Source organism: Pleurodeles waltl, chromosome 5 (assembly GCF_031143425.1).
Source record: "Pleurodeles waltl isolate 20211129_DDA chromosome 5, aPleWal1.hap1.20221129, whole genome shotgun sequence".
Taxonomy (NCBI): Eukaryota; Metazoa; Chordata; class Amphibia; order Caudata; family Salamandridae; genus Pleurodeles; species Pleurodeles waltl.
In genome coordinates, this window is record NC_090444.1 from 464,623,339 (window position 1) to 464,647,398 (window position 24,060).

Genomic DNA, 24,060 nt, shown 5'->3' on the forward strand with positions numbered 1-24,060 from the left:
CATAAGATGGTGGCCATTCAGTTAGTCACAGTTTTCGCAAACACAATATTATCTAATTAATTCTCTCATTAATCTGTAAGTATAATTACATAAAGATTCAGCATTTTATCAAGAAAATCTCAGCTCTCACAATGGTCAGTGGGAGACACAGCTTTTCATGAAGGTTCCTCATGGAAATCCTGTGACCTACAGATGTTACACTTTTCGGTTGTTTTTGTGTGGCACAAAATCAAATCCAAGGTACTTTTTAGACCTTTGGTTCATGCAGACAAATAATGCTTTCTGTTTCAAGAAGAGAGGCGCAGCACTAAACATTGTTTTTGATGCAGAAATGTCAACAGTGGACGCTGGGAATTATGTCACACTGAGAGTCTATCCCTGTTGTTCTCCACAACAGAAAATAATAGAACCGAGTCTTCCAGCGAGAGGATCTCTGTTTTTTTAGGCAACTTGCACTCATGTTAGTTTGCCATTGATGACAAAAGCGACCCCTACACTCTGCAAGTCTTGGGATTGAGGCGTAAGTGCATGAATTGAAAGGTTAGGAAATAAAATGTATATATTCTGTACGTCAGAATATAGCATTGTGAAGTATCTGCTCAATAGATCCCTGCTTTCTCGGCATTAAACCTTCCACCGCTGGCCTCAAAATACAGGACTTTTCATTATACCAAGGAAGAAAGAACTTGGTGGTGAAATGGTGTGGCTCGCCCTTAGTTCCCATTGATGTTATGCTTCAAATGCTGCTGTTTCTCTCCATTTACACTTGAGAAGTGACCCTCCATTCATGCAAACAAACATTATCCAGAATGCAGATGGGTGAAAGCAGTTGAAATTGGTCTGATTTTTCAACAGGTGAACAACTTGATAATACTTGAGCATGTTTATGTTGGTTGTTCCCAGCTGTCCTTGGAAAAAAAGCACTTATGAAGTAAATCGTGGACTGCTAAAATATGGGAGCATGACATAGGCCCCCTGTGCTGAACAGACTGCATTAGCAGAATTAAGCTGGGCCCTCAAATAAGCATGTTTTTATAATTAGTCAGAACATTAAGTTTCTGTTGAAAGTAGTGAACCTAAAAGTTATAAAAATAAAAATATTGGATCTACATCAAATAGCACACTGTCTCTCAAATACATGTACGTCACACTTGCATTCCATCGAAAAGACAACTTAATGTCCACTCACAGAAAACAATGTAACCTTCGTCAAGATTCGCTGGCCTTGATGGACACCCCAACCTAGCAATAGTAAACCATGAAAACACATGAAAGTTAATATCTGTTGCATGCTGATAACAAAGCCAACTCTCCCTGTACTTCTCCTTACTGTTCTTTTTTTGAAGAATTGACAACTCAAGGTCTGCATCATCAAAGCTATCTACAGCCAGATCTAGTTATTGGTTATATTGTAGCCAGACCTAATAAAAGGCTATGCTAGTTTTATCTAATGCATAGAAAACGTAGGATGGATTTGAGGTATGTTGTTTAGTTGGCTTTCAAACTGCCATGATTGGTAGGTCTGTAACGTTTGAAGCTGACGTTCCCTCACTTAATACAAGTCCAGTGCTTTATTAGGCCATCACTCCTTACTTTATCATGCGTCCTGCACAGGTCTTGGACAACACCCAGACTGAGGACCTCTCACAAAATGTCAATAGTTGCTGGCGTGTTGCTGTGAGGAAAATGGTGGAACTGCTTGAGGTTAGGCAGGAGGGCTTGGAAATAGATGTCTGCTGAGGGCTTTATTTAAATATGTTTGCCAGGCAGAGAAGGATATGTCTGGGGATATCAGTGAGAGCACATTCATGCTTAGAGTTTCAGGTTTTCAAGTTGATATCCAAAACCGGCTTTTGGCCTTTTGATGTGAGCTCCTGACTGTTTTTTTCTGGAAAGTAACCCTCGCTAAATTTCAGATGCAGATGAGAATTTAACAAATCTGAAATTTGTTTTTCTTCCACACGTGAGACAGTTGTCAGCCAAAATGCGTTTAATGCCGCTGAATCTGCAATGTTAGAGACTTTTGCATGGCTAATGGTGAAAGAGCATACTATGTTTTCAAATATTGTTAATTAGGCACACTCCCACCATGAAAGGAGCAAGGAAATTGTCTCAGTTCGTCTTAGATTTAAAAAGTTTCAGCAGTAGTTATGAAAACTCTTCAGCCAGAGCTGGAATAATATTTCATCATATGCTAACAAGATTACCAGCTTTCCTTTTTCCTGTTACGTTCCATTTCCTGGGTCCATTAACAGCGTTCACTGTATTGCAAGCCCTGCCTGGTGCATCTAAGTTTGATATGCTAGCTTTCACTTTTCGGCTTATGCACCACATCACTTTATTGCTGTTTCTGTAATTGAAGACTTACCTACAAGGTGATTATCGCCCCTCTGAAAATGTTCCCCTTCTGAGATAGTTGTGTGAAGTTCTTTAAATAGAACATTCCCAGCCCGCCATGGTTACCTTCACGTGTAGCTTTTCAGTGGCATTGCCTACGTCGTATGGAATTCTGTGTTTCTCCCTCCATCTTCTGGTGCCTTGATGCTATATTATCTTCAGAGTTACTCTGAATGTTTTTTTGCTAGATTTTTCATTCTCGTCTCAGCTTTTTCTTTGGTTATCGTGTGATCCGGCTCTCTCCCAGGGCCTCATCAAAAAGGACAAAAATTTGCAACACCATGGTCCTTCATCTCCTAGCTTGGCCTATGGGTTCCATAACCATCAATCATTCTGTAATACTGTAGAGACGTTATTGTGTGGAAAGTATTGGTGATTTAATTCTAACATGTTTGAAGTCTTTAGGAAAATGCAGATATATAATATATAATGTGTTACTTCTCAGCAGATGCCTGGTTATTTATGCACCTTTGCTTTATGTATTAGAATGTTTATCTGACATGGCTGTGCGTTTCTTGATGAGTGTTTCAGTTTCAGTTCGGACCGCAGCCTGGAGTAGTCATCAGCAAGGTATCCTGTGCTGTATTTGGTGCCCTTGTGCCCAGTGCTTAATTTATAAATCAAAAAGTGCCAGTGCCCTTGCCAGGAGGCCATTGCAGCTTGCTCCACACATTACCCCTACCGACGCTGCCAGTGACAGCAGTAACACAGCTACTAACCATCAGGAACCTACAAGTGTATTCCCGGCTCCCAAAGCTATAAGAATGACTTGGGCTCCATGTATTAGTTATTTGTTCTGTACATTGAATTAAACAACTGGTGCTCTGCTGATTTCTAAATCAGACAAACAACGCCACTATGTGGCAGACTATCATAAGAGCTGGTGTTGATAATTACGTGCCAGTGCCCAGCACCGGAAACCTCTGGTTCATATTAAGCACTGCTTGTACCTATTAAAGACATCTGTTTTTCTACACCTCTCTCATCTAAACAATATGAATGGCTGCCTTCTTGAAACTGGAGCAGTGTCTCTTACTGCTTTGCTTAGCAGTACTTCTTTCTTTGCAGTTTTCCTTGCCGAGTCGTGTATCTCTTATAGTCTGTGATTATATACATTCCAGAATGTTGTTCTGTTTGTTTGGTTATGTCAGCTGTGGTTTTAAGATCTATCGTTACATCATTCACCGGATTACCCTTTTAAGCTTGGTGTCATAATTAAACTGTTAGGATTTGGGCCAGTGTCTTAATTGGGATACACTGCAATTGTGGACTTAAATAATTCCCCTTTAGCCCTAATCTGACTCTCTATTGAAATGCATTTACTTTAGAAGAGTATTTTAAAGAGTGGTGTCCCAACACCTTAAATCCACTTCAACTATTTGGGTGACAAAAGGTTCTGGTAGTGCCTGAGGATGGAGTTATTAGTATAAAGTGCAACTATCTTCCAATTATGTGACATATAAAGCTTCATAGTTAGTGGAGGCCAGTCCCTTCTTCTATGCAGGTGACTTGCTTTTACTGTGGAGTGCATCTTTCAGGAGGCACATGTGGGCTTCTTGGGTTCTGTCAAGAAAAAAAAAATCAACATCCACTTTTGAGTAAATGTAAGTAGACTGTGGTATTCATATGATGCATTTCCTCTATCTTTTATGAACAAATGATCTGCAGATTTCTGATTTTCATATTTAATGGGTGGAGGTCATGTTACCCTTTCCAGGTATGGGATCCCTTTGGATTTCATAACATAGGGGGTCATTCCAACTCTGGCGGTCATCGACCGCCAGGGTGGATGACCACGGAAGCACCGCCAACAGGCTGGCGGTGCTTCCCTGCCCATTCTGACCGCAGCGGTAAAGCCGCGGTTAGAAAAGGGGATCCGGCGGTTTCCCGCCGGATTTCCCCTGTCTGGGCTGAATCTCCATGGCGGCGCTGCAAGCAGCGCCGCCATGGAGATTCCGACCCCCTTCCCGCCACCCTGTTTCTGGCGGTTTTTACCGCCAGGAACAGGATGGCGGGAACGGGTGTCGTGGGGCCCCCCAACAGGGCCCCAGCATGATTTTCACTGTCTGCTTAGCAGACATTGAAAATCGCGACGGGTGCAACTGCACCCGTCGCACCCCTGCAACACCGCCGGCTCCATTCAGAGCCGGCTTCTATGTTGCAGGGCCTTTCCCGCTGGGCCGGCGGGCGCTCCTTTGGCGGGCGCCCGCCGGCCCAGCGGGAAAGCCAGAATGGCCTCTGCGGTCTTTTGACCGCGGAGCGGCCAAATGGCGGTGACCGCACCGCCATAGTCTTAAACAAAAGGGGTGGGCAACCTTACCACATATGCATGTGGGTTGAGAAGCTAACTTCTACTGAAGTTACACTGTAGAAGCAGACATTCTACAAGATGGGAATGCTAGCCTTTACTGACGCCGACCTTCTAATCAAGCTGCCCATGGAGAACATTCATCCAGTAGGGAGGCACCCCAAAATGTCTAAATGAAGTTGCCACCTAGGACTTCTCCTCCGACCTTCAGTTCCTCTAAGCCTACCTCATCCGTACCTCCAAATCTGGTGAAGCAAAATGAATATTGAAGTAAATTTCAGGAGACTGAGGTATTCAAATGAATCATTCAATAAAAGCCACAATGATCTTAGGGAGCCCACATGCAATCAGCATGCCCTAGAAGCTCCCCAATTGCATAAATAAATACAATATTATAATCTCCTGATGGACTCCACGTGATTTAACCCAGCCACTAGGCGGCATACTGCAGCAAAATAAGGAATAGACATTAGTCCAAAAGGTGCTGACTATGTACTGATCATGAGCTATACGAAAATGCATTGATTAACAAACATCATCAGCAGCATGGCTACATCATATTTTCCTGTATATAGTTGTAAGACAAAATGCATGTTGTAGGTGTGTCATCGCTACTGACAATTTCAGTAAAATCGACCTGACCCCTTGTTACAGGTCTTGGACCTTGTTACCGAAAAGGACTGTTCTATTAAACCACAACCCCACTTGCGTCTCCAATTCTCACAGCACCATTATTCTATCTCTATACTCCATCCATGCATAATGGCACTTAACAAACGAGCAAAGCTATGTGTCCTTACTGTCTGTTCCAGCCACATCCTATCCTTTTCTGCATACAGCCTTTCTCTTTGGACTTTTGCTCAGCTAATGGCATGTAATTGCAAGTTTTTCTTCCACAGTTCCAGAACAGTAGATGGCAATGCATTCTAGGCTTCTGATCTCTTTACTTTGATGGTTCTACACCCATGCTTGTTTCGGTTGAATGCGGCTTGGGAGATTAGTTTTGCATTACTAGACTTCAGGGTGTGTCAGTGGATATAATGTGTTGCTATCTTCTAAGGGTAGTCAGAATGTTGTGTTTCATAGTACTTGAAGCTGTTACATGAATTTAACGACATCTGGGGGCAGATTTAAGAGCCCCTAGCACCTCCTAGCGCCACATTAGCGTCAGTTTTTTTAAATTGCACTAATATGGCCTAACGCATGCATTGCTCCACCTTGTAACCCTTTGCGCTACATTATACCTGTGCAAGGCATAATGTATGCATGGGGGGTTGCTCCCTCGTTAGGGAGGTCCAAACAAATGATGCATCGACTTTTTCAGCACTTTTAACGTCTGCTCACAACGGGCATTAAAAGAAGACTCCGTTGATTTTAGTGGGCCTCTGGGTACTTTGCAGGATTAGCGTCAGATTTTTTTACGCTAATCCTGCAAAGTGCTGAACTAGCGTAAAAATTCTGACGTAGTTCCCTAACTGCCGCCATGGAGCGCCATATATTAAATACGACGCACACATGGTGGCTTTATGGGGGCACAAGAAAGTGCACATTTAATAAATCTGTCCCCAGGTTTTTCCCTGATTTAGATTTTACACTGTGTAGCAGCGGCCCCCCTTTTAATGCTTCTGGAGGCTGCCCGTGACAACATAGAAACAGAAACAAATTGTATTGCCTGCTTTATTGTTGATACTTTTATTGTTCTTTCCAGCATCAATCGAATATATATTACTTTCTTACTTTATTTTGTTTTTATACGATACAGGTTGCACAAGTATTCTCAAGCTATCTGATCTTGGACTTCATGCTAAGGATTGCACCTTTAAACCTCCGACTGAACTGGATGCCAAGGTTCTTACAAAACATTTTCCCAAACTCTTTGAACTGCACTGGTTTAGTGTATGGTTTCCCAATATCTCTTAGAAAACCCTAATGTTTTAAAATGCATACGTATACACACAACGGCCATTTTCAATACTTATTTGTGGTATTTTCTTTAATTGTAGGGCTGTTACCGCAGGTATTTTAAGAATAATGGGAAGCTTTATGAAATGTCTCAAGCTTGCATTTTACAAAACAAATAAGCATGAATAAATGTTTGTAAATACTAACTTCAATGCTTATACATTTGGGTTCTGTGTAATGCAAACTTCATTAATATCTGTTAAATTCACTTTGTAGGTTGTAACTGAGACTGAATGGTATAAAACAACAACTTCAGGAGCGAATAAGAATGATTCTCAAGTGTCACATAATATTAAGGTAAACGCATCACTAAATTTAACTGAGTTAACTAATACTGCTTAGCAAAAGGGCTTCCCGATGTAAGGCAAAGTTGTCTGATTATCAGAGGTTTGGCTTCGCCATAAAACTATAAAGCACACAACAAAAACTGATTTGCATCCAGGCGCACCAAGTAATGGGCCTTAGTGTTATCTGTCAGCGGTACTCATTTGATCAACATCTGAAGGATAGAAATATCTCGGCCAATAGAGCAAGGCAATGAGGACATTCTATCCTAATTAAAAAAGCATAGCTTCCTGGAAGACTAAGGAGGAAAACCCCCACGGCTCAAAACCTTCTAAGTCTTTCACAGCTTGTGCTGAGCTTGCTTAACATTTGCTGCCACGCCCATGATCAGAGAAGTTAACTGCCAAACTGGACAAAAGAAAACGTGAAAGTGGACAGCAGTCGGCCAGATTCTACATGGGGCTGACAAACTATTTATTTTGGTTTGGAGATGCAGACGAAAAAGGGATTTGGAGAATGTAAATTCAGGGCCTTGCAATGTTGGCAGCTGCAGATCTATACAACGATTTAGAGTCCACTGCTTCTCCTTTGTCTCCAAGAGAGCTGTCAACGTTCCACCTTTCCAAACAGTGCTATGCATGCTCGAGGAAGACATTGGCTGGTGGAGTACATGTTATACCACCACAATCTTAGAAATACTCATGAAACCTAAAAGGCCAAAATTTGTAAGTTGGAGGGTGAATAGAAGCCTTGTCAAAGACCCGGTGAATAGGGAAGAGGGGCTATGAAAGACGTTTTGGAACGCCATAGAGAATAAAAAAAATATGAGAACTGATTGGCTGTCAGAAAAGCTTTGATATGGGGAGGAATGACAAAGGATGCAGTTTTCACGAAGATACCAAAAAAGGATATTGCGGAATTAATAAAGAATAATATTCCTCAGTCAATCAACCAGTCACAAACAACTTTATTCGATTTTCATGTTACAATCACGAAGGCATACAAAATGCTTTACATCATTATAAAATAAAAACCCATACATAAAATATTTAAACAGATGAAAGGCCAATAAAAATCATGAGACAAATACAATGTGATCAACCAGTCCAAATAGTGCAATATATGTAAACTCATCCTAGTGCAACGGAGTCGTTCAGAGCATTCAAGGGTTTTCTAGTGCGAATTACAATCCAAATGTAACGACAGTGCAACAAATTGATAAAGTGGGTAAAGATTGCAAAAACAAGTAGTTAGGACGACATTGTGCAAAACTATATTCTCGTAAAATAGGCAATATTATGCATTTCCTCATGTCCCTATAAAAAGTGCAAATAACAGGACATGCAGAGTACTTTGGTTTGAAGGGTTATCAAAGAGGCATTTGGTTAAAACTTCAGACCAGTCATTTATGGTAGGGAAGGTCATCAGACGATGAAATGTATCCAACCTGAAACATGTTAAAAAAAAGCCATGGTGAATAATATGTACAAATGAGAGGTGTTGTTGAATATCATAGGTGACTAGCATCATCTGATTCTTAACAACACTAGGTTTAGTAAGCTCAGTGGTCAATCTAAGGTCTTCTAACAAGCATGTACAGGTCTTTCTTTTAACTCTTTCCTGCTGATACACTCTAAAGTGTCAACATGGTTGAAATATTCAGCATGCCCCTAATCATTACAAGGTTGCTTAATGGAGTTTATTCATCGAATTTGTGCAAATAAGAACACATTATTACAATCCCTAGTAACCTTATTATTTAGTAAAGTATCATTGCAGGTCCAGATCTTATGTTTAAAAAGCAAAGGCTGAATTCTAGCTGTGTCTGATATAAATGGAGCCCCAAGTTCCCAATGACAAACAAACGAGGAGCTGTTCCTGGGGATGGAAAGGAGATTTCTAAAGAAGGTATTCTCCACCACTTGGAGAGGTTGGATGTTACTATGTCCTCAGACTGCCTCTCTATACAAAGCTGTCGACAAACTCTTTGCTTTTTAGATAGTTACCATTTCACACAAGGGCTTCTTAGTTTAATTGCATAGTTAGTCAACACTGTAGTGTCTTTCATAAACAATTGTTTCCTGGAATTAATGGCCTGTTTCCAAGAACCACACTTCTCAAAAAGGACACCCATATAGGAAAATGAGGAGGTAAAATTGATCTTAGTCCCACCTATTGTGAGATTGCTACAATTCAACAATCTCCTTCCACATTTCATCACAAATGTTTGATCCAAGTTAACTAAAATACCTAAATCCTTCATATAATCAACAAAGTCTGTAAATAGTCATTTTAGACCCGGGGGAGTATGGGCCATGAGCACCGCATCGTCAGCATAGAGAAGGGCTGGGAATCGGTCGGTGGCCGATTTGCAGGAGGTCCTTACAATGTTCAACCAAAACATTGCCCCAGTTGCTGATACATAGGGTAAACAGAAAGGGGACAAGACCACAACCCTCTCTAACTTCCCTCTCTATGCCGAATGAGTGAGTACATTCTCCCTTTAGTCCATACTGTACCCTGGCCCTAACACTCAGAGTATCGCTGCCTTAAGAATTGTATTACAGGACGGTCAACACCAAGCTCTGTCATGATAAGCCACAACTTGTCATGTATAACACAGTCAAATGCGCTGGATAAGTCAACGAAAGCTAAAAATATATGACCCTTCTTAACCAGGGTATACTTTCCTTCTAAAAGGTTAAGATTTAATCCTTGTTTGATCATGCCTAGACACTATGGAAACCATATTGGAGATCTGAAAGAATCTCTTTATTAAAAGCCCAGTCTTCTAATGTATTCTGTATAATACAGCCATTGACTTTCATCAGAGTCAACCAATGAGATTGGTCGATAACAAGCTGAATTAGACCGGCCACTCTTCTTAAAGATGGGAACAATTACTGACTCAGACCACAAGGCCCTCATTATGACTTCGGCGGTCTTTTTACATGAAGGCCGAAGTCATGGGTGCCAGAAGACCGCCCGTGTTGGCGGCCTGAAGACCGCCATATTTCCAGTTAAGTCGGATTGCTGCCCATTTACGAGTGGAAATCCGACACCGCCGGCCTGGCTGATGGTGGAAGAGAGGCATTTTCCACCGCTAGCACTGCCATGCCAACAGGACTCACCCCGCCGTATTACGATACGTAATACGGCGCAGCAGTTTCCTGAACAGCGGTGCAGTGCTGGTGGTGGAAACGCTGAGACCCATCTCCTCCTGGATGACCACCTCACCGAGACAGGTAAGTGGACAGTCCAAAAGGGGTGGGGAGGAGGGTGTGGTGATACATGCATGTGTGTGCGTGTATGTGTCTGTGTAGCAGTTGGGGTTACGTGAGTGCGTGTATGTATGTATGTGTGCGTGGAGGGTGTGTGTCTGAATGGAAGCGGAGGGGAGGGGGTATCGGGGTGCAAGTGAGTAGGTGTGTGAATTGGGATGCATGTGAGTAGGGGTGTTTGTATGGGTGCGTGCTAGCGAGTGGGGGTGTATGTCAGATAGTGTGTTGATAAGTGGGGGTGTGTGTCTGTATGCAAGCGAGTGGGGTTGTCTGGATGTATGCGTGCAGTTGGTGGTGCGTGTCTGCAAGTGTGGGGGGTGCTGCAAGTGTGTGGATGGGTGGGGGTGTCTGTGCGTGTGTGTGCTTGTATGCAGAGGGGTGGGGGTATCTGTATGAATGCGTGTTTGTGAGCGAATGGGGGTGTCTGAGTATATGTTTGTGTGCAAATGGGGGTGTTCATGTGCGTGTTTGGGTGCGAGCGAGTGGGAGTGTTTGTCAGCGAGTGTGTAGGTGAGTTGGCGTGCGTGTCTACAGGTGTGTGAACAAATGGGGGTGTTTTTAGGTGTGTGGACGTGTGAGGGGGCATGCGCTGGCAACAGGAATGGGGATTCCTGACGCTGGGTGTGTTACCATCAGGGTTTTCATGGCAGTGCGATCGCCATGAAAAGCCTTGTGGTGTGCCAACTCATAATACTGCCAGTGGTCTTACGGCTGCTGCCGGGCCGGAAGTGCTCACCTCCGGCCTGGTGGTCCGACCGCCCTGGCGGTACTGGTGGCGTTGTGGCAGTTTGGCTTCGGCCAAACCACCGAAGTCTTAATACAGCAGTCTTTACTGCTGGCCCCGCGGTGATAAGACCACCACTGCAAGTGTGTCAGTCTTAAGACTGCCACACTTGTAATGAGGGCCCCAGTGAGCAAAAAGCCAGCACCATGGTCAATAAGGGACCTCAAAGAGAGATATTGGCCTTTAAAAAGATCAATGGGGATTCTGTCCGGGCCTGGTGCTTTCCCACCTTTACTGGCCACAAGGACTGTAATAACCTCATCTAGTGAGAATGAAAGGCTGTCAAGTCTGCACGGGGCATCCTCAAGATTGGCGCCATAATCGGCAGAACGTGACACTACCGACTCCGTGATGGGATTTGAATATATCTTGGTGAAGTGAGCCACCCAGTTGGTTTCCATAATAACAACCTCTAATCCTGGGCCCCTATCATCTCTTAAAAATGGACTGTCTATAATATGCCAAAAGGCTGTGCTATCTTTGTTTACACTGGCTTTGATAAGAGACTCCTAGACTTCATCCCTTAAATGTTTTTTTCCTACTATTTAGAGCTAGTTTATATTCAAGTTTGCACATTTGCACTTCCTCTGTACACCTTGTTGATTTATGGAGAGCAGCCATAAATCGCTTGTGGGCCCTAGAACATTTGGAATCAAATCAACATTTTCTGCTACGACTAGGTTGGTGTCTTGTCAATTAAGCATTCCCTGAACCCCTCAGTAAAAGTTAGGAAGGCATTTACAATGTCACCAGGGTCAGACATTTCATCCAGACAGGTCTCAAAAGCCTCTCTCTGTTTAATAACTAGCTTTTCTAGGAGAATATCCAGGTTAAACTGGTAGCCACGTAGTGAAAGGCCATTGTGGGTTGCTATGAATATTATCTGCTACACATTTATTATTGCTCAACCTTATGGCCCCTCTCCTCCCCCACACAGCTCATCAAACCACTAAAATTAAGATTTATGCTCTGTGGAAAATGATCACTCAATGAGATGGTAAGTGTGGTAAAAGCAGAGGAGTGTAGAATGACTACGGGATTATATAATATAATCAATTACTATATTGTCACCCCTTTGTTAAATGTACATTTCAATGGAACTGCGGGGGGGGGGGGGGGGGTTGGGGGGGAGCGGCGTTGCACAATTAATTAGTGAAAGCAAAATTATATTTAAACAAGTACTTAATCAATTTATCCCTATAGCCAATGTGCATAAAGTGAGATTGATCCTCGTCATTGACGTCTGTCAGGCCACAGATCTTTTTAGATGACAAGAGACACAAATGTATATTAAAATCGCCGCCCCAGAGTATGGTGATTACCTTATTATCACTCTTGCAGATAGTCTCAAGGTCTGAATCCAACTGGCCATAAACAATCGCTCAATGGTGCATTGTTGTAAAAGTTGACCAGCGGAAGATGACCCTGTGGCAATCGTGTGGCAATATGTTAATAAGAATAATTTGAAAATACAAAGTTGTCACCACAGATGTTATGTTTGAGAAGGATAAGTCATTGGATATGTAAGTACATATACCACCCTTAGCCCTACCAGCTTTGGAGGGCACCGCTGGTTCGTGAAATGTTCGATAGCCATTGATATGATCAGGCTCGACAGACCATGTCTCCCGGAAACATAAAATCTGAAAATACTTTACAAATTCCAACAATTCTGGGATGTCGGCCTTGGCACAAACACCTGCCACATTCCAAATTACAACCTTGTTGTTTGTTTCAGTTGGAATACCCTTGCATTGAATCTTTAATAGAAGCACAAGCCAAATTACCTCACCATAAGTGGGAGAGGGATTTTAGCGTGCGGTTACAAAGATTTAAATTAGACAAAGACTCCCCATTCTCATTGCCAGGTAAGTGGTTTAAAGATGGGTTAATCGTAACTCAGTCTATATTGTCTAATGTCGCTAATGTGGCAAAACGATTTTGAGTTGGAATAGCAGGACGGAATTCAAGAGTCTGGACAGATAATGTTCTAGCGATCAAACTTGGACACTTAATAGTTGTCGATGGTTGATAAAAGTAACCAAGCGATAAGACAGCTATTTGATCTTTAGACACAGGTAATGAGCTAATTCTACACAGAATAATATCGACTAACTTGAAGGATTTAAAGGACAAATCTGTGCAGTCACCAGGCAAGGTTTTAGGCCTCCTGCCGACTCATTTAACTCTTCTCACCATTTTAATCTCCTGAAAAAGGGCCCCCAATAAGCCTGTTTTATTTCCCACCCAATTCAAATACCTATTTCTCAGGGAATCCCAAGATTCAATAGCTGCTATTGGTAGAATAGATACATTAACCAAAATTATGATGTAAGGTGTTGCCTCTGGGGGGCAGGTCGAGGAAATCGTTTCCTGCCCATGTTACCTCTAGCCAGCTTTTTGCAAAATTGCATTCTAGGGGGAGTTGGAGGAGTAATACTGTGGGACCCGGTTTGAGTGTTAGGGCCACAGGCAGAGTTCTTTGGACATAACTGGTCACACTTGGTAAGTGGCGGAATGATAGGGACACCCATAGTGTGAAAGGGAGCACAGTGCAGTAGAATTCGCACTAGCCATTGCCTGAGGGTCAGTAGATACAATTGTAAATACATTGTCACAGTCATTGTTCACATCACCAGTGGCATGAGGGGCAGCAGGTGGTGCTGATATTGCTGCAACAGGAGTGCTAGTATCCTTCTACTGTTTCATATTGGCAAGGCTATTTTTTTATTATATCTAGGTGATCTACCAGAGGCTTAAGTTGCACTCAGAATTGTCTCAAATCTAACACAAAATGGATTGGCGAGGTTTAGGGCAGTTGCGACTCCCAAGTATCACATTTAGAATTGCCGTCGTTGGTCCCCCGTTATCTCTTTCCTCCTCTTACTGCCACCTTTTTTTCTTTTCAACAGGGGGTTTGTTAGATAGTATGGTGTCAGTGTGGCCTGGGCGGATATTGTCAAGTGTCTTCAGTCAACCAATGAGACAATATGGAAACTGATAAAGGAAAAAATACAATGTAGTTAATGTTTTTGCCTAAAATTATGACTACTCTGTTATTTTGGTTGAAGAAAATGCAATCTCAGTAGTTAAACACAGTAGGGAAACTACTCACATCACTGCTAAGACAATGAAAGCCATGTTGATTTTAGTATTTTCTTGTGATCCCAAACATGCTAAAATTGTTAGAGACATATAGTAATTTTATACGTTATGTTATATTTTACTTCCTAAATGCCCAAGCTTAAGAAATAAAGCTTGCACATTTAAGCTCCAAGAAGCTGACAAAACCTGCAAGACGGATCCTGGACCTTTACTTATTAAAAACACAAGTTTTCGCTTTTTATGGAATGCTAGGAGATGCACGGAAGCTGGAGACAGGAGGCACAGAATTAATTTTTATAGCTGAAGGCTCTGCTACTGTTAGTGACAAGGGTATCCCGAAGCACAACCAGTATGTTTTGACTGGCTCACCTCAGTCAGTAGGGGTATAATGGTATAACTTAGCAATAAGAAAGCAAGGGGCAGAACTACAGAGGATCCTATGAATTATGACTAAGGACTTATGTGTACTATACCGCTTAAAAGACTTCAGGGAGTTGAGGGGAGAAAGCTTATTATTTACCTGCTGAAACTACTAGGTATGAAAATTAGAGTACCTCTCAGAGGTATAATGATCGGAAAAGCACCAGGTAATGATGAAACCTTCTACTGAGCTGTGTATTATATTTGAGGAGCAGATTGTTCTGCTGTCAAGAAAAGGTTATGTGGAAGCAAATAAAAGTTGTTTGGTGAGATCAGAAGTGAACCTAGTGTTAGTAACAGTCCTTAAATAGCCAGCCAGAGGATCCAGGAGGCGGGAATCTTTAATGTCCATATAATTGATGTTAGCAGGCATAAAACATCTGTCGAAGTTCTTAGGCAGAAAGCTGAAAAGGCTATCTCACATAATCCGAGGATTTACAGTGAATTTAAGAATTGTTTTTGCTTTTTCTTTATTTTATTAATATCATTCTCAAAATTAATAAACTATACAGCACATATGACAGCATACAGTCATAGTATACATAACAATCGTATTGGTTACAATTATCTATGCATAGTCAGTGGTTAGGTAGTGATGCACGAATAGAGAATAGTAAAGTACAAATCCCCACACACACACCAGAGATGTTATCCGAGCAACACTGTATCCCTTTCCAGCTGAGCACCTTCCGCTCTAAACAGCCCCACGTTGTGTGTAATCCTCAACATGATATCATATCTTTCCAGCTCTTCAGGCCTGCGTTAGTGTGAGAAAGTAGCCTCTTTCTAGCCTTGTTACCCCCACTTTTGGCCTGTTTGTGAGTGTATGTCAGGGTGTTTGTCACTGTTTTCACTGTCTCACTGGGATCCTGATAGCCAGGCCCCAGTGCTCATAGTGAAAACACTATGGTTTCAGTATGGTTGTTATGTGTCACTGGGATCCTGCTGGTCAGGACCCCAGTGCTCATAGGTTTGTGGCCTATATGTATGTGTCACTGGGACCCTGTCACACAGGGCCCCAGTGCTCATAGGTGTGCATGTACATGTTCCCTGTGTGGTGCCTAACTGTCTCACTGAGGCTCTGCTAACCAGAACCTCAGTGGTTATGCTCTCTCATTACTTTCAAATTGTCACTAACAGGCTAGTGACCATTTTTACCAATTTACATTGGCTTACTGGAACACCCTTATAATTCCCTAGTATATGGTACTGAGGTACCCAGGGTATTGGGGTTCCAGGAGATCCCTATGGGCTGCAGCATTTCTTTTGCCACCCATAGGGAGCTCTGACAATTCTTACACAGGCCTGCCACTGCAGCCTGAGTGAAATAACGTCCACGTTATTTCACAGCCATTTTACACTGCACTTAAGTAACTTATAAGTCACCTATATGTCTAACCTTTACCTGGTAAAGGTTAGGTGCAAAGTTACTTAGTGTGTGGGCACCCTGGCACTAGCCAAGGTGCCCCCACATTGTTCAGAGCCAATTCACTGAACTTTGTGAGTGCGGGGACACCATTACACGCGTGCACTACATATAGGTCACTACCTATATGTAGCTTCACCATGGTAACTCCGAATATGGCCATGTAACATGTCTATGATCATGGAATTGCCCCCTCTATGCCATCCTGGCATTGTTGGTACAATTCCATGATCCCAGTGGTCTGTAGCACAGACCCTGGTACTGCCAGACTGCCCTTCCTGGGGTTTCTCTGCAGCTGCTGCTGCTGCCAACCCCTCAGACAGGCATCTGCCCTCCTGGGGTCCAGCCAGGCCTGGCCCAGGATGGCAGAACAAAGAACTTCCTCTGAGAGAGGGTGTGACACCCTCTCCCTTTGGAAAATGGTGTGAAGGCAGGGGAGGAGTAGCCTCCCCCAGCCTCTGGAAATGCTTTGTTGGGCACAGATGTGCCCAATTCGGCATAAGCCAGTCTACACCGGTTCAAGGACCCCTTAGCCCCTGCTCTGGCGCGAAACTGGACAAAGGAAAGGGGAGTGACCACTCCCCTGACCTGCACCTCCCCTGGGAGGTGTCCAGAGCTCCTCCAGTGTGCTCCAGACCTCTGCCATCTTGGAAACAGAGGTGCTGCTGGCACACTGGACTGCTCTGAGTGGCCAGTGCCACCAGGTGACGTCAGAGACTCCTTGTGATAGGCTCCTTCAGGTGTTAGTAGCCTTTCCTCTCTCCTAGGTAGCCAAACCCTCTTTTCTGGCTATTTAGGGTCTCTGTCTCTGGGGAAACTTTAGATAACGAATGCATGAGCTCAGCCGAGTTCCTCTGCATCTCCCTCTTCACCTTCTGATAAGGAATCGACCGCTGACCGCGCTGGAAGCCTGCAAACCTGCAACATAGTAGCAAAGACGACTACTGCAACTCTGTAACGCTGATCCTGCCGCCTTCTCGACTGTTTTCCTGCTTGTGCATGCTGTGGGGGTAGTCTGCCTCCTCTCTGCACCAGAAGCTCCGAAGAAATCTCCCGTGGGTCGACGGAATCTTCCCCCTGCAACCGCAGGCACCAAAAAGCTGCATCTCCGGTCCCTTGGGTCTCCTCTCAGCACGACGAGCGAGGTCCCTCGAATCCAGCGACACCGTCCAAGTGACCCCCACAGTCCAGTGACTCTTCAGCCCAAGTTTGGTGGAGGTAAGTCCTTGCCTCACCTCGCTGGGCTGCATTGCTGGGAACCGCGACTTTGCAAGCTTCTCCGGCCCCTGTGCACTTCCGGCGGAAATCCTTCGTGCACAGCCAAGCCTGGGTCCACGGCACTCTAACCTGCATTGCACGACTTTCTAAGTTGGTCTCCGGCGACGTGGGACTCCTTTGTGCAACTTCGGCGAGCACCGTTTCACGCATCCTCGTAGTGCCTGTTTCTGGCACTTCTCCGGGTGCTACCTGCTTCAGTGAGGGCTCCTTGTCTTGCTCGACGTCCCCTCTCTCTGCAGGTCCAATTTGCGACCTCCTGGTCCCTCCTGGGCCCCCGCAGCGTCCAAAAACGCCAAACGCACGATTTGCGTGTAGCAAGGCTTGTTGGCGTCCATCCGGCGGGAAAACACTTCTGCACGACTCTCCAAGGCGTGGGGGATCCATCCTCCAAAGGGGAAGTCTCTAGCCCTTGTCGTTCCTGCAGTATTCACAGTTCTTCAGCCTAGTAAGAGCTTCTTTGCACCAACCGCTGGCATTTCTTGGGCATCTGCCCATCTCCGAGCTGCTTGTGACTTTTGGACTTGGTCCCCTTGTTCCACAGGTACCTTCAGACAGGAATCCATCGTTGTTGCATTGCTGATTTGTGTTTTCCTTGCATTCTCCCTCTAACACGACTATTTTGTCCTTAGGGGAACTTTGGTGCACTTTGCACTCACTTTTCAGGGTCTTGGGGAGGGTTATTTTTCTAACTCTCACTATTTTCTAATAGTCCCAGCGACCCTCTACAAGGTCACATAGGTTTGGGGTCCATTCGTGGTTCACATTCCACTTCTGGAGTATATGGTTTGTGTTGCCCCTATCCCTATGTTTCCCCATTGCATCCTATTGTAACTATACATTGTTTGCACTGTTTTCTAAGACTATACTGCATATTTTTGCTATTGTTTATATATATCTTGTGTATATTTCCTATCCTCTCACTGAGGGTACACTCTAAGATACTTTGGCATATTGTCATAAAAATAAAGTACCTTTATTTTTAGTATAACTGTGTATTGTGTTTTCTTATGATATTGTGCATATGACACTAAGTGGTACTGTAGTAGCTTCACACGTCTCCTAGTTCAGCCTAAGCTGCTCTGCTAAGCTACCATTATCTATCAGCCTAAGCTGCTAGACACCCTATACACTAATAAGGGATAACTGGGCCTGGTGCAAGGTGCAAGTACCCCTTGGTACTCACTACAAGCCAGTCCAGCCTCCTACATTGGTGGCAGCGGTGGGATAAGTGCTTGAGACTACTTACCACTCTTGTCATTGTACTTTTCATAAGAGAAAAATATACAAAACAAGGTCAGTGTATATACACATAGCCAAAAAGTTTTGCATTTCCTCTTTTCACTCTTTTCTAAGTGCTGAAAAGTACTTCTAAACTTTCAAAAAGTTCTTTAAAAGTTTAAAAAGTTTTTTTCTGTCTTTCCAAAAAGTTCTGAAAACTTTTTTCTCTTTGTCTATCACTTTAACTCTCTCTAAAAAATGTCTGGCACAGGCCAAAAAGTTGAACTGTCCAAACTTGCATATGATCACCTTAGCTGGAAAGGAGCAAGGAGTCTCTGCATAGAGAGAGGTTTGAGTGTAGGGAAGAATCCTTCTTTAGAACTGTTAATTAATATGCTTAGAGTACAGGATAAGGCCATAAGTGCCCAATCTGTAGAAAAAGTAGCTAATGGTTCTCAATCTGATCCAGGGACTCCCCCAGGAAAAGGTTCAGGAAAGAAACGTCTCAGCCTGCCCATTACTAGACAGTCTAGCATAGTTGGTACAGAGGTTGAATCACATCATACTGATGATGTGCTCTCACATTATACTGGTAGCCAAGCTGTTAGGGTGCCCTCTGTAAGGGACAGGTCTCCTTCTGTTCATTCCCATCACACCTCTGTATCTAGAAATGTCCCTCCCACCCACCCTGATGACAGATTGTTGGAAAGGGAGCTCAATAGATTGAGAGTGGAGCAAACCAGACTGAAGCTCAAGAAGCAACAGCTGGATTTGGATAGACAATCTTTAGAAATAGAGAGGGAAAGACAGAAAATGGGTTTAGATACCCATGGTGGCAGCAGCAGTATTCCCCATAGTCATCCTGCAAAAGAGCATGATTCCAGGAATCTGCATAAGATAGTTCCCCCTTATAAGGAGGGGGATGACATTAACAAGTGGTTTGCTGCACTTGAGAGGGCCTGTGCTGTACAGGATGTCCCTCAAAGGCAGTGGGCTGCTATCCTATGGCTATCATTTAGTGGAAAGGGTAGGGATAGACTCCTTACTGTGAAAGAAAGTGATGCCAATAATTTTACAGTTCTTAAGAATGCACTCCTGGATGGTTATGGCTTAACCACTGAACAGTACAGGATAAAGTTCAGAGAGACCAAAAAGGAGTCTTCACAAGACTGGGTTGATTTCATTGACCATTCAGTGAAGGCCTTGGAGGGGTGGTTACATGGCAGTAAAGTTACTGATTATGAAAGCCTGTATAACACAATCCTGAGAGAGCATATACTTAATAATTGTGTGTCTGATTTGTTGCACCAGTACCTGGTAGACTCTGATCTGACCTCTCCCCAAGAATTGGGAAAGAAGGCAGACAAATGGGTCAGAACAAGGGTGAACAGAAAAGTTCATACAGGGGGTGACAAAGATGGCAATAAGAAGAAAGATGGTGAAAAATCTCAAGATAAGCATGGGGATAAGGGTAAAACCAAAGATCCCACTTCAAATCTTAAACACTCTTCAGAGGGTGGGGATAAAACAAATTCTTCCTCTTCTTCCCAACCTGCACACATTAAAAAGCCCTGGTGCTTTGTGTGTAAAAACAGAGGCCATAGGCCAGGGGATAAGTCCTGTCCAGGTAAACCCCCTGAGCCTACCACCACTAATACATCAAGCTCTAGTGCCCCTAGCAGTAGTGGTACTAGTGGTGGGACTGCTGGCAACAGTCAAGCAAAGGGTGTAGTTGGGTTCACTTATGGGTCCATAGTGGAAACTGATGTAATCAGTCCCAAGACAGTTTCTGTCACACCTAGTGGCATTGGTCTTGCCACACTGGCTGCTTGTCCCCTTACAATGGATAAGTACAGGCAGACAGTTTCAATAAATGGTGTTGAGGCCTTGGCCTACAGGGACACAGGTGCCAGTTTCACTTTGGTGACTGAAAACCTAGTGCCTCCTGAACAACACATCATCGGACAACAGTATAAGATTATTGATGTCCATAACTCCACTAAGTTTCTTCCCTTAGCTATAATTCAGTTTAGTTGGGGTGGAGTTACTGGCCCTAAGCAGGTGGTGGTATCACCTAGCTTACCTGTAGACTGTCTCTTAGGTAATGACCTAGAGGCCTCAGGTTGGGCTGATGTAGAGTTTTATGCCCATGCAGCCATGCTGGGCATCCCTGAGGAATTGTTCCCTCTCATTTCAAGTGAAATGAAAAAGCAAAGGAGAGAAGGCCTGAAAACTCAGGATCCCTCTCCATCAACAGGTAAAAAGGGTATCACAGTATCCCCTAACCACCCTACCATTCAGGATACTATTCCTGTGGTGGGAGAAACCTCTCCTGGGGTGGCACCTGTTCCAAGGGAATCATCAGTTGGCAAAACTGTACTCCCTGAGGTGGAAGTACCTCTCTGTGGGATAACTAACATTGGTGAGAAAAAGAGCACCATTTTAGTTAACATGGAGCATCCCTCCAACCCTCCCAGAGAAACTTTAGTGCAGAAACCCTGCACTGCCTCACAACACTTAGGACAGCATCCCTGCCCTAGTGTGGAGCTGATAGGACAGCATCCCTGCCCTGCTCCAACCCAAGAGAAACAGCATCCCTGTTCTCTCTTCCAGCCATATGGACAAAGTTTTTGCCCAGCTATGGCTTTACTGAGACAGCATCCCTGTCTGGCATTTCCATCACTACAAATAGGTTCAGTGGACAATTCCCACTGCTCTAAACTAAAACTTACTGATAGAAACTCTGAAAATACATCTTCACATTGTTGCCTAGCTAAAAAACTTCAAACAGGGTGGTTTACATCCCCACAGGGAAGTAACCATATAGTGGATGATAAAGGGAGTAACCAGTCTATTGCAGAGCTACTCTCTACTTATCACCACTTAGACAATAAAGTCTCAACTGGCCAAGGTTAGCCTTATTGTCCTTCGTTTGGGGGGGGGTTGTGTGAGAAAGTAGCCTCTTTCTAGCCTTGTTACCCCCACTTTTGGCCTGTTTGTGAGTGTATGTCAGGGTGTTTGTCACTGTTTTCACTGTCTCACTGGGATCCTGATAGCCAGGCCCCAGTGCTCATAGTGAAAACACTATGGTTTCAGTATGGTTGTTATGTGTCACTGGGATCCTGCTGGTCAGGACCCCAGTGCTCATAGGTTTGTGGCCTATATGTATGTGTCACTGGGACCCTGTCACACAGGGCCCCAGTGCTCATAGGTGTGCATGTACATGTTCCCTGTGTGGTGCCTAACTGTCTCACTGAGGCTCTGCTAACCAGAACCTCAGTGGTTATGCTCTCTCATTACTTTCAAATTGTCACTAACAGGCTAGTGACCATTTTTACCAATTTACATTGGCTTACTGGAACACCCTTATAATTCCCTAGTATATGGTACTGAGGTACCCAGGGTATTGGGGTTCCAGGAGATCCCTATGGGCTGCAGCATTTCTTTTGCCACCCATAGGGAGCTCTGACAATTCTTACACAGGCCTGCCACTGCAGCCTGAGTGAAATAACGTCCACGTTATTTCACAGCCATTTTACACTGCACTTAAGTAACTTATAAGTCACCTATATGTCTAACCTTTACCTGGTAAAGGTTAGGTGCAAAGTTACTTAGTGTGTGGGCACCCTGGCACTAGCCAAGGTGCCCCCACATTGTTCAGAGCCAATTCACTGAACTTTGTGAGTGCGGGGACACCATTACACGCGTGCACTACATATAGGTCACTACCTATATGTAGCTTCACCATGGTAACTCCGAATATGGCCATGTAACATGTCTATGATCATGGAATTGCCCCCTCTATGCCATCCTGGCATTGTTGGTACAATTCCATGATCCCAGTGGTCTGTAGCACAGACCCTGGTACTGCCAGACTGCCCTTCCTGGGGTTTCTCTGCAGCTGCTGCTGCTGCCAACCCCTCAGACAGGCATCTGCCCTCCTGGGGTCCAGCCAGGCCTGGCCCAGGATGGCAGAACAAAGAACTTCCTCTGAGAGAGGGTGTGACACCCTCTCCCTTTGGAAAATGGTGTGAAGGCAGGGGAGGAGTAGCCTCCCCCAGCCTCTGGAAATGCTTTGTTGGGCACAGATGTGCCCAATTCGGCATAAGCCAGTCTACACCGGTTCAAGGACCCCTTAGCCCCTGCTCTGGCGCGAAACTGGACAAAGGAAAGGGGAGTGACCACTCCCCTGACCTGCACCTCCCCTGGGAGGTGTCCAGAGCTCCTCCAGTGTGCTCCAGACCTCTGCCATCTTGGAAACAGAGGTGCTGCTGGCACACTGGACTGCTCTGAGTGGCCAGTGCCACCAGGTGACGTCAGAGACTCCTTGTGATAGGCTCCTTCAGGTGTTAGTAGCCTTTCCTCTCTCCTAGGTAGCCAAACCCTCTTTTCTGGCTATTTAGGGTCTCTGTCTCTGGGGAAACTTTAGATAACGAATGCATGAGCTCAGCCGAGTTCCTCTGCATCTCCCTCTTCACCTTCTGATAAGGAATCGACCGCTGACCGCGCTGGAAGCCTGCAAACCTGCAACATAGTAGCAAAGACGACTACTGCAACTCTGTAACGCTGATCCTGCCGCCTTCTCGACTGTTTTCCTGCTTGTGCATGCTGTGGGGGTAGTCTGCCTCCTCTCTGCACCAGAAGCTCCGAAGAAATCTCCCGTGGGTCGACGGAATCTTCCCCCTGCAACCGCAGGCACCAAAAAGCTGCATCTCCGGTCCCTTGGGTCTCCTCTCAGCACGACGAGCGAGGTCCCTCGAATCCAGCGACACCGTCCAAGTGACCCCCACAGTCCAGTGACTCTTCAGCCCAAGTTTGGTGGAGGTAAGTCCTTGCCTCACCTCGCTGGGCTGCATTGCTGGGAACCGCGACTTTGCAAGCTTCTCCGGCCCCTGTGCACTTCCGGCGGAAATCCTTCGTGCACAGCCAAGCCTGGGTCCACGGCACTCTAACCTGCATTGCACGACTTTCTAAGTTGGTCTCCGGCGACGTGGGACTCCTTTGTGCAACTTCGGCGAGCACCGTTTCACGCATCCTCGTAGTGCCTGTTTCTGGCACTTCTCCGGGTGCTACCTGCTTCAGTGAGGGCTCCTTGTCTTGCTCGACGTCCCCTCTCTCTGCAGGTCCAATTTGCGACCTCCTGGTCCCTCCTGGGCCCCCGCAGCGTCCAAAAACGCCAAACGCACGATTTGCGTGTAGCAAGGCTTGTTGGCGTCCATCCGGCGGGAAAACACTTCTGCACGACTCTCCAAGGCGTGGGGGATCCATCCTCCAAAGGGGAAGTCTCTAGCCCTTGTCGTTCCTGCAGTATTCACAGTTCTTCAGCCTAGTAAGAGCTTCTTTGCACCAACCGCTGGCATTTCTTGGGCATCTGCCCATCTCCGAGCTGCTTGTGACTTTTGGACTTGGTCCCCTTGTTCCACAGGTACCTTCAGACAGGAATCCATCGTTGTTGCATTGCTGATTTGTGTTTTCCTTGCATTCTCCCTCTAACACGACTATTTTGTCCTTAGGGGAACTTTGGTGCACTTTGCACTCACTTTTCAGGGTCTTGGGGAGGGTTATTTTTCTAACTCTCACTATTTTCTAATAGTCC

The 24,060-nt window shown here is 44.7% G+C and overlaps 1 protein-coding gene across 2 annotated transcripts in view; it reads left to right on the top strand.

The window, feature by feature from the left end:
- Positions 1-24,060, top strand: part of LOC138295763 (uncharacterized) — a 460,809-nt gene that overhangs the window by 151,910 nt on the left and 284,839 nt on the right. For both annotated transcript variants that reach the window (XM_069234273.1, XM_069234274.1), the window contains exons 6-7: positions 6,468-6,553; positions 6,884-6,964. In XM_069234273.1, coding sequence (XP_069090374.1) covers positions 6,468-6,553; positions 6,884-6,964 — 167 coding nt within the window. The remainder of the gene's footprint in view (positions 1-6,467; positions 6,554-6,883; positions 6,965-24,060) is intronic.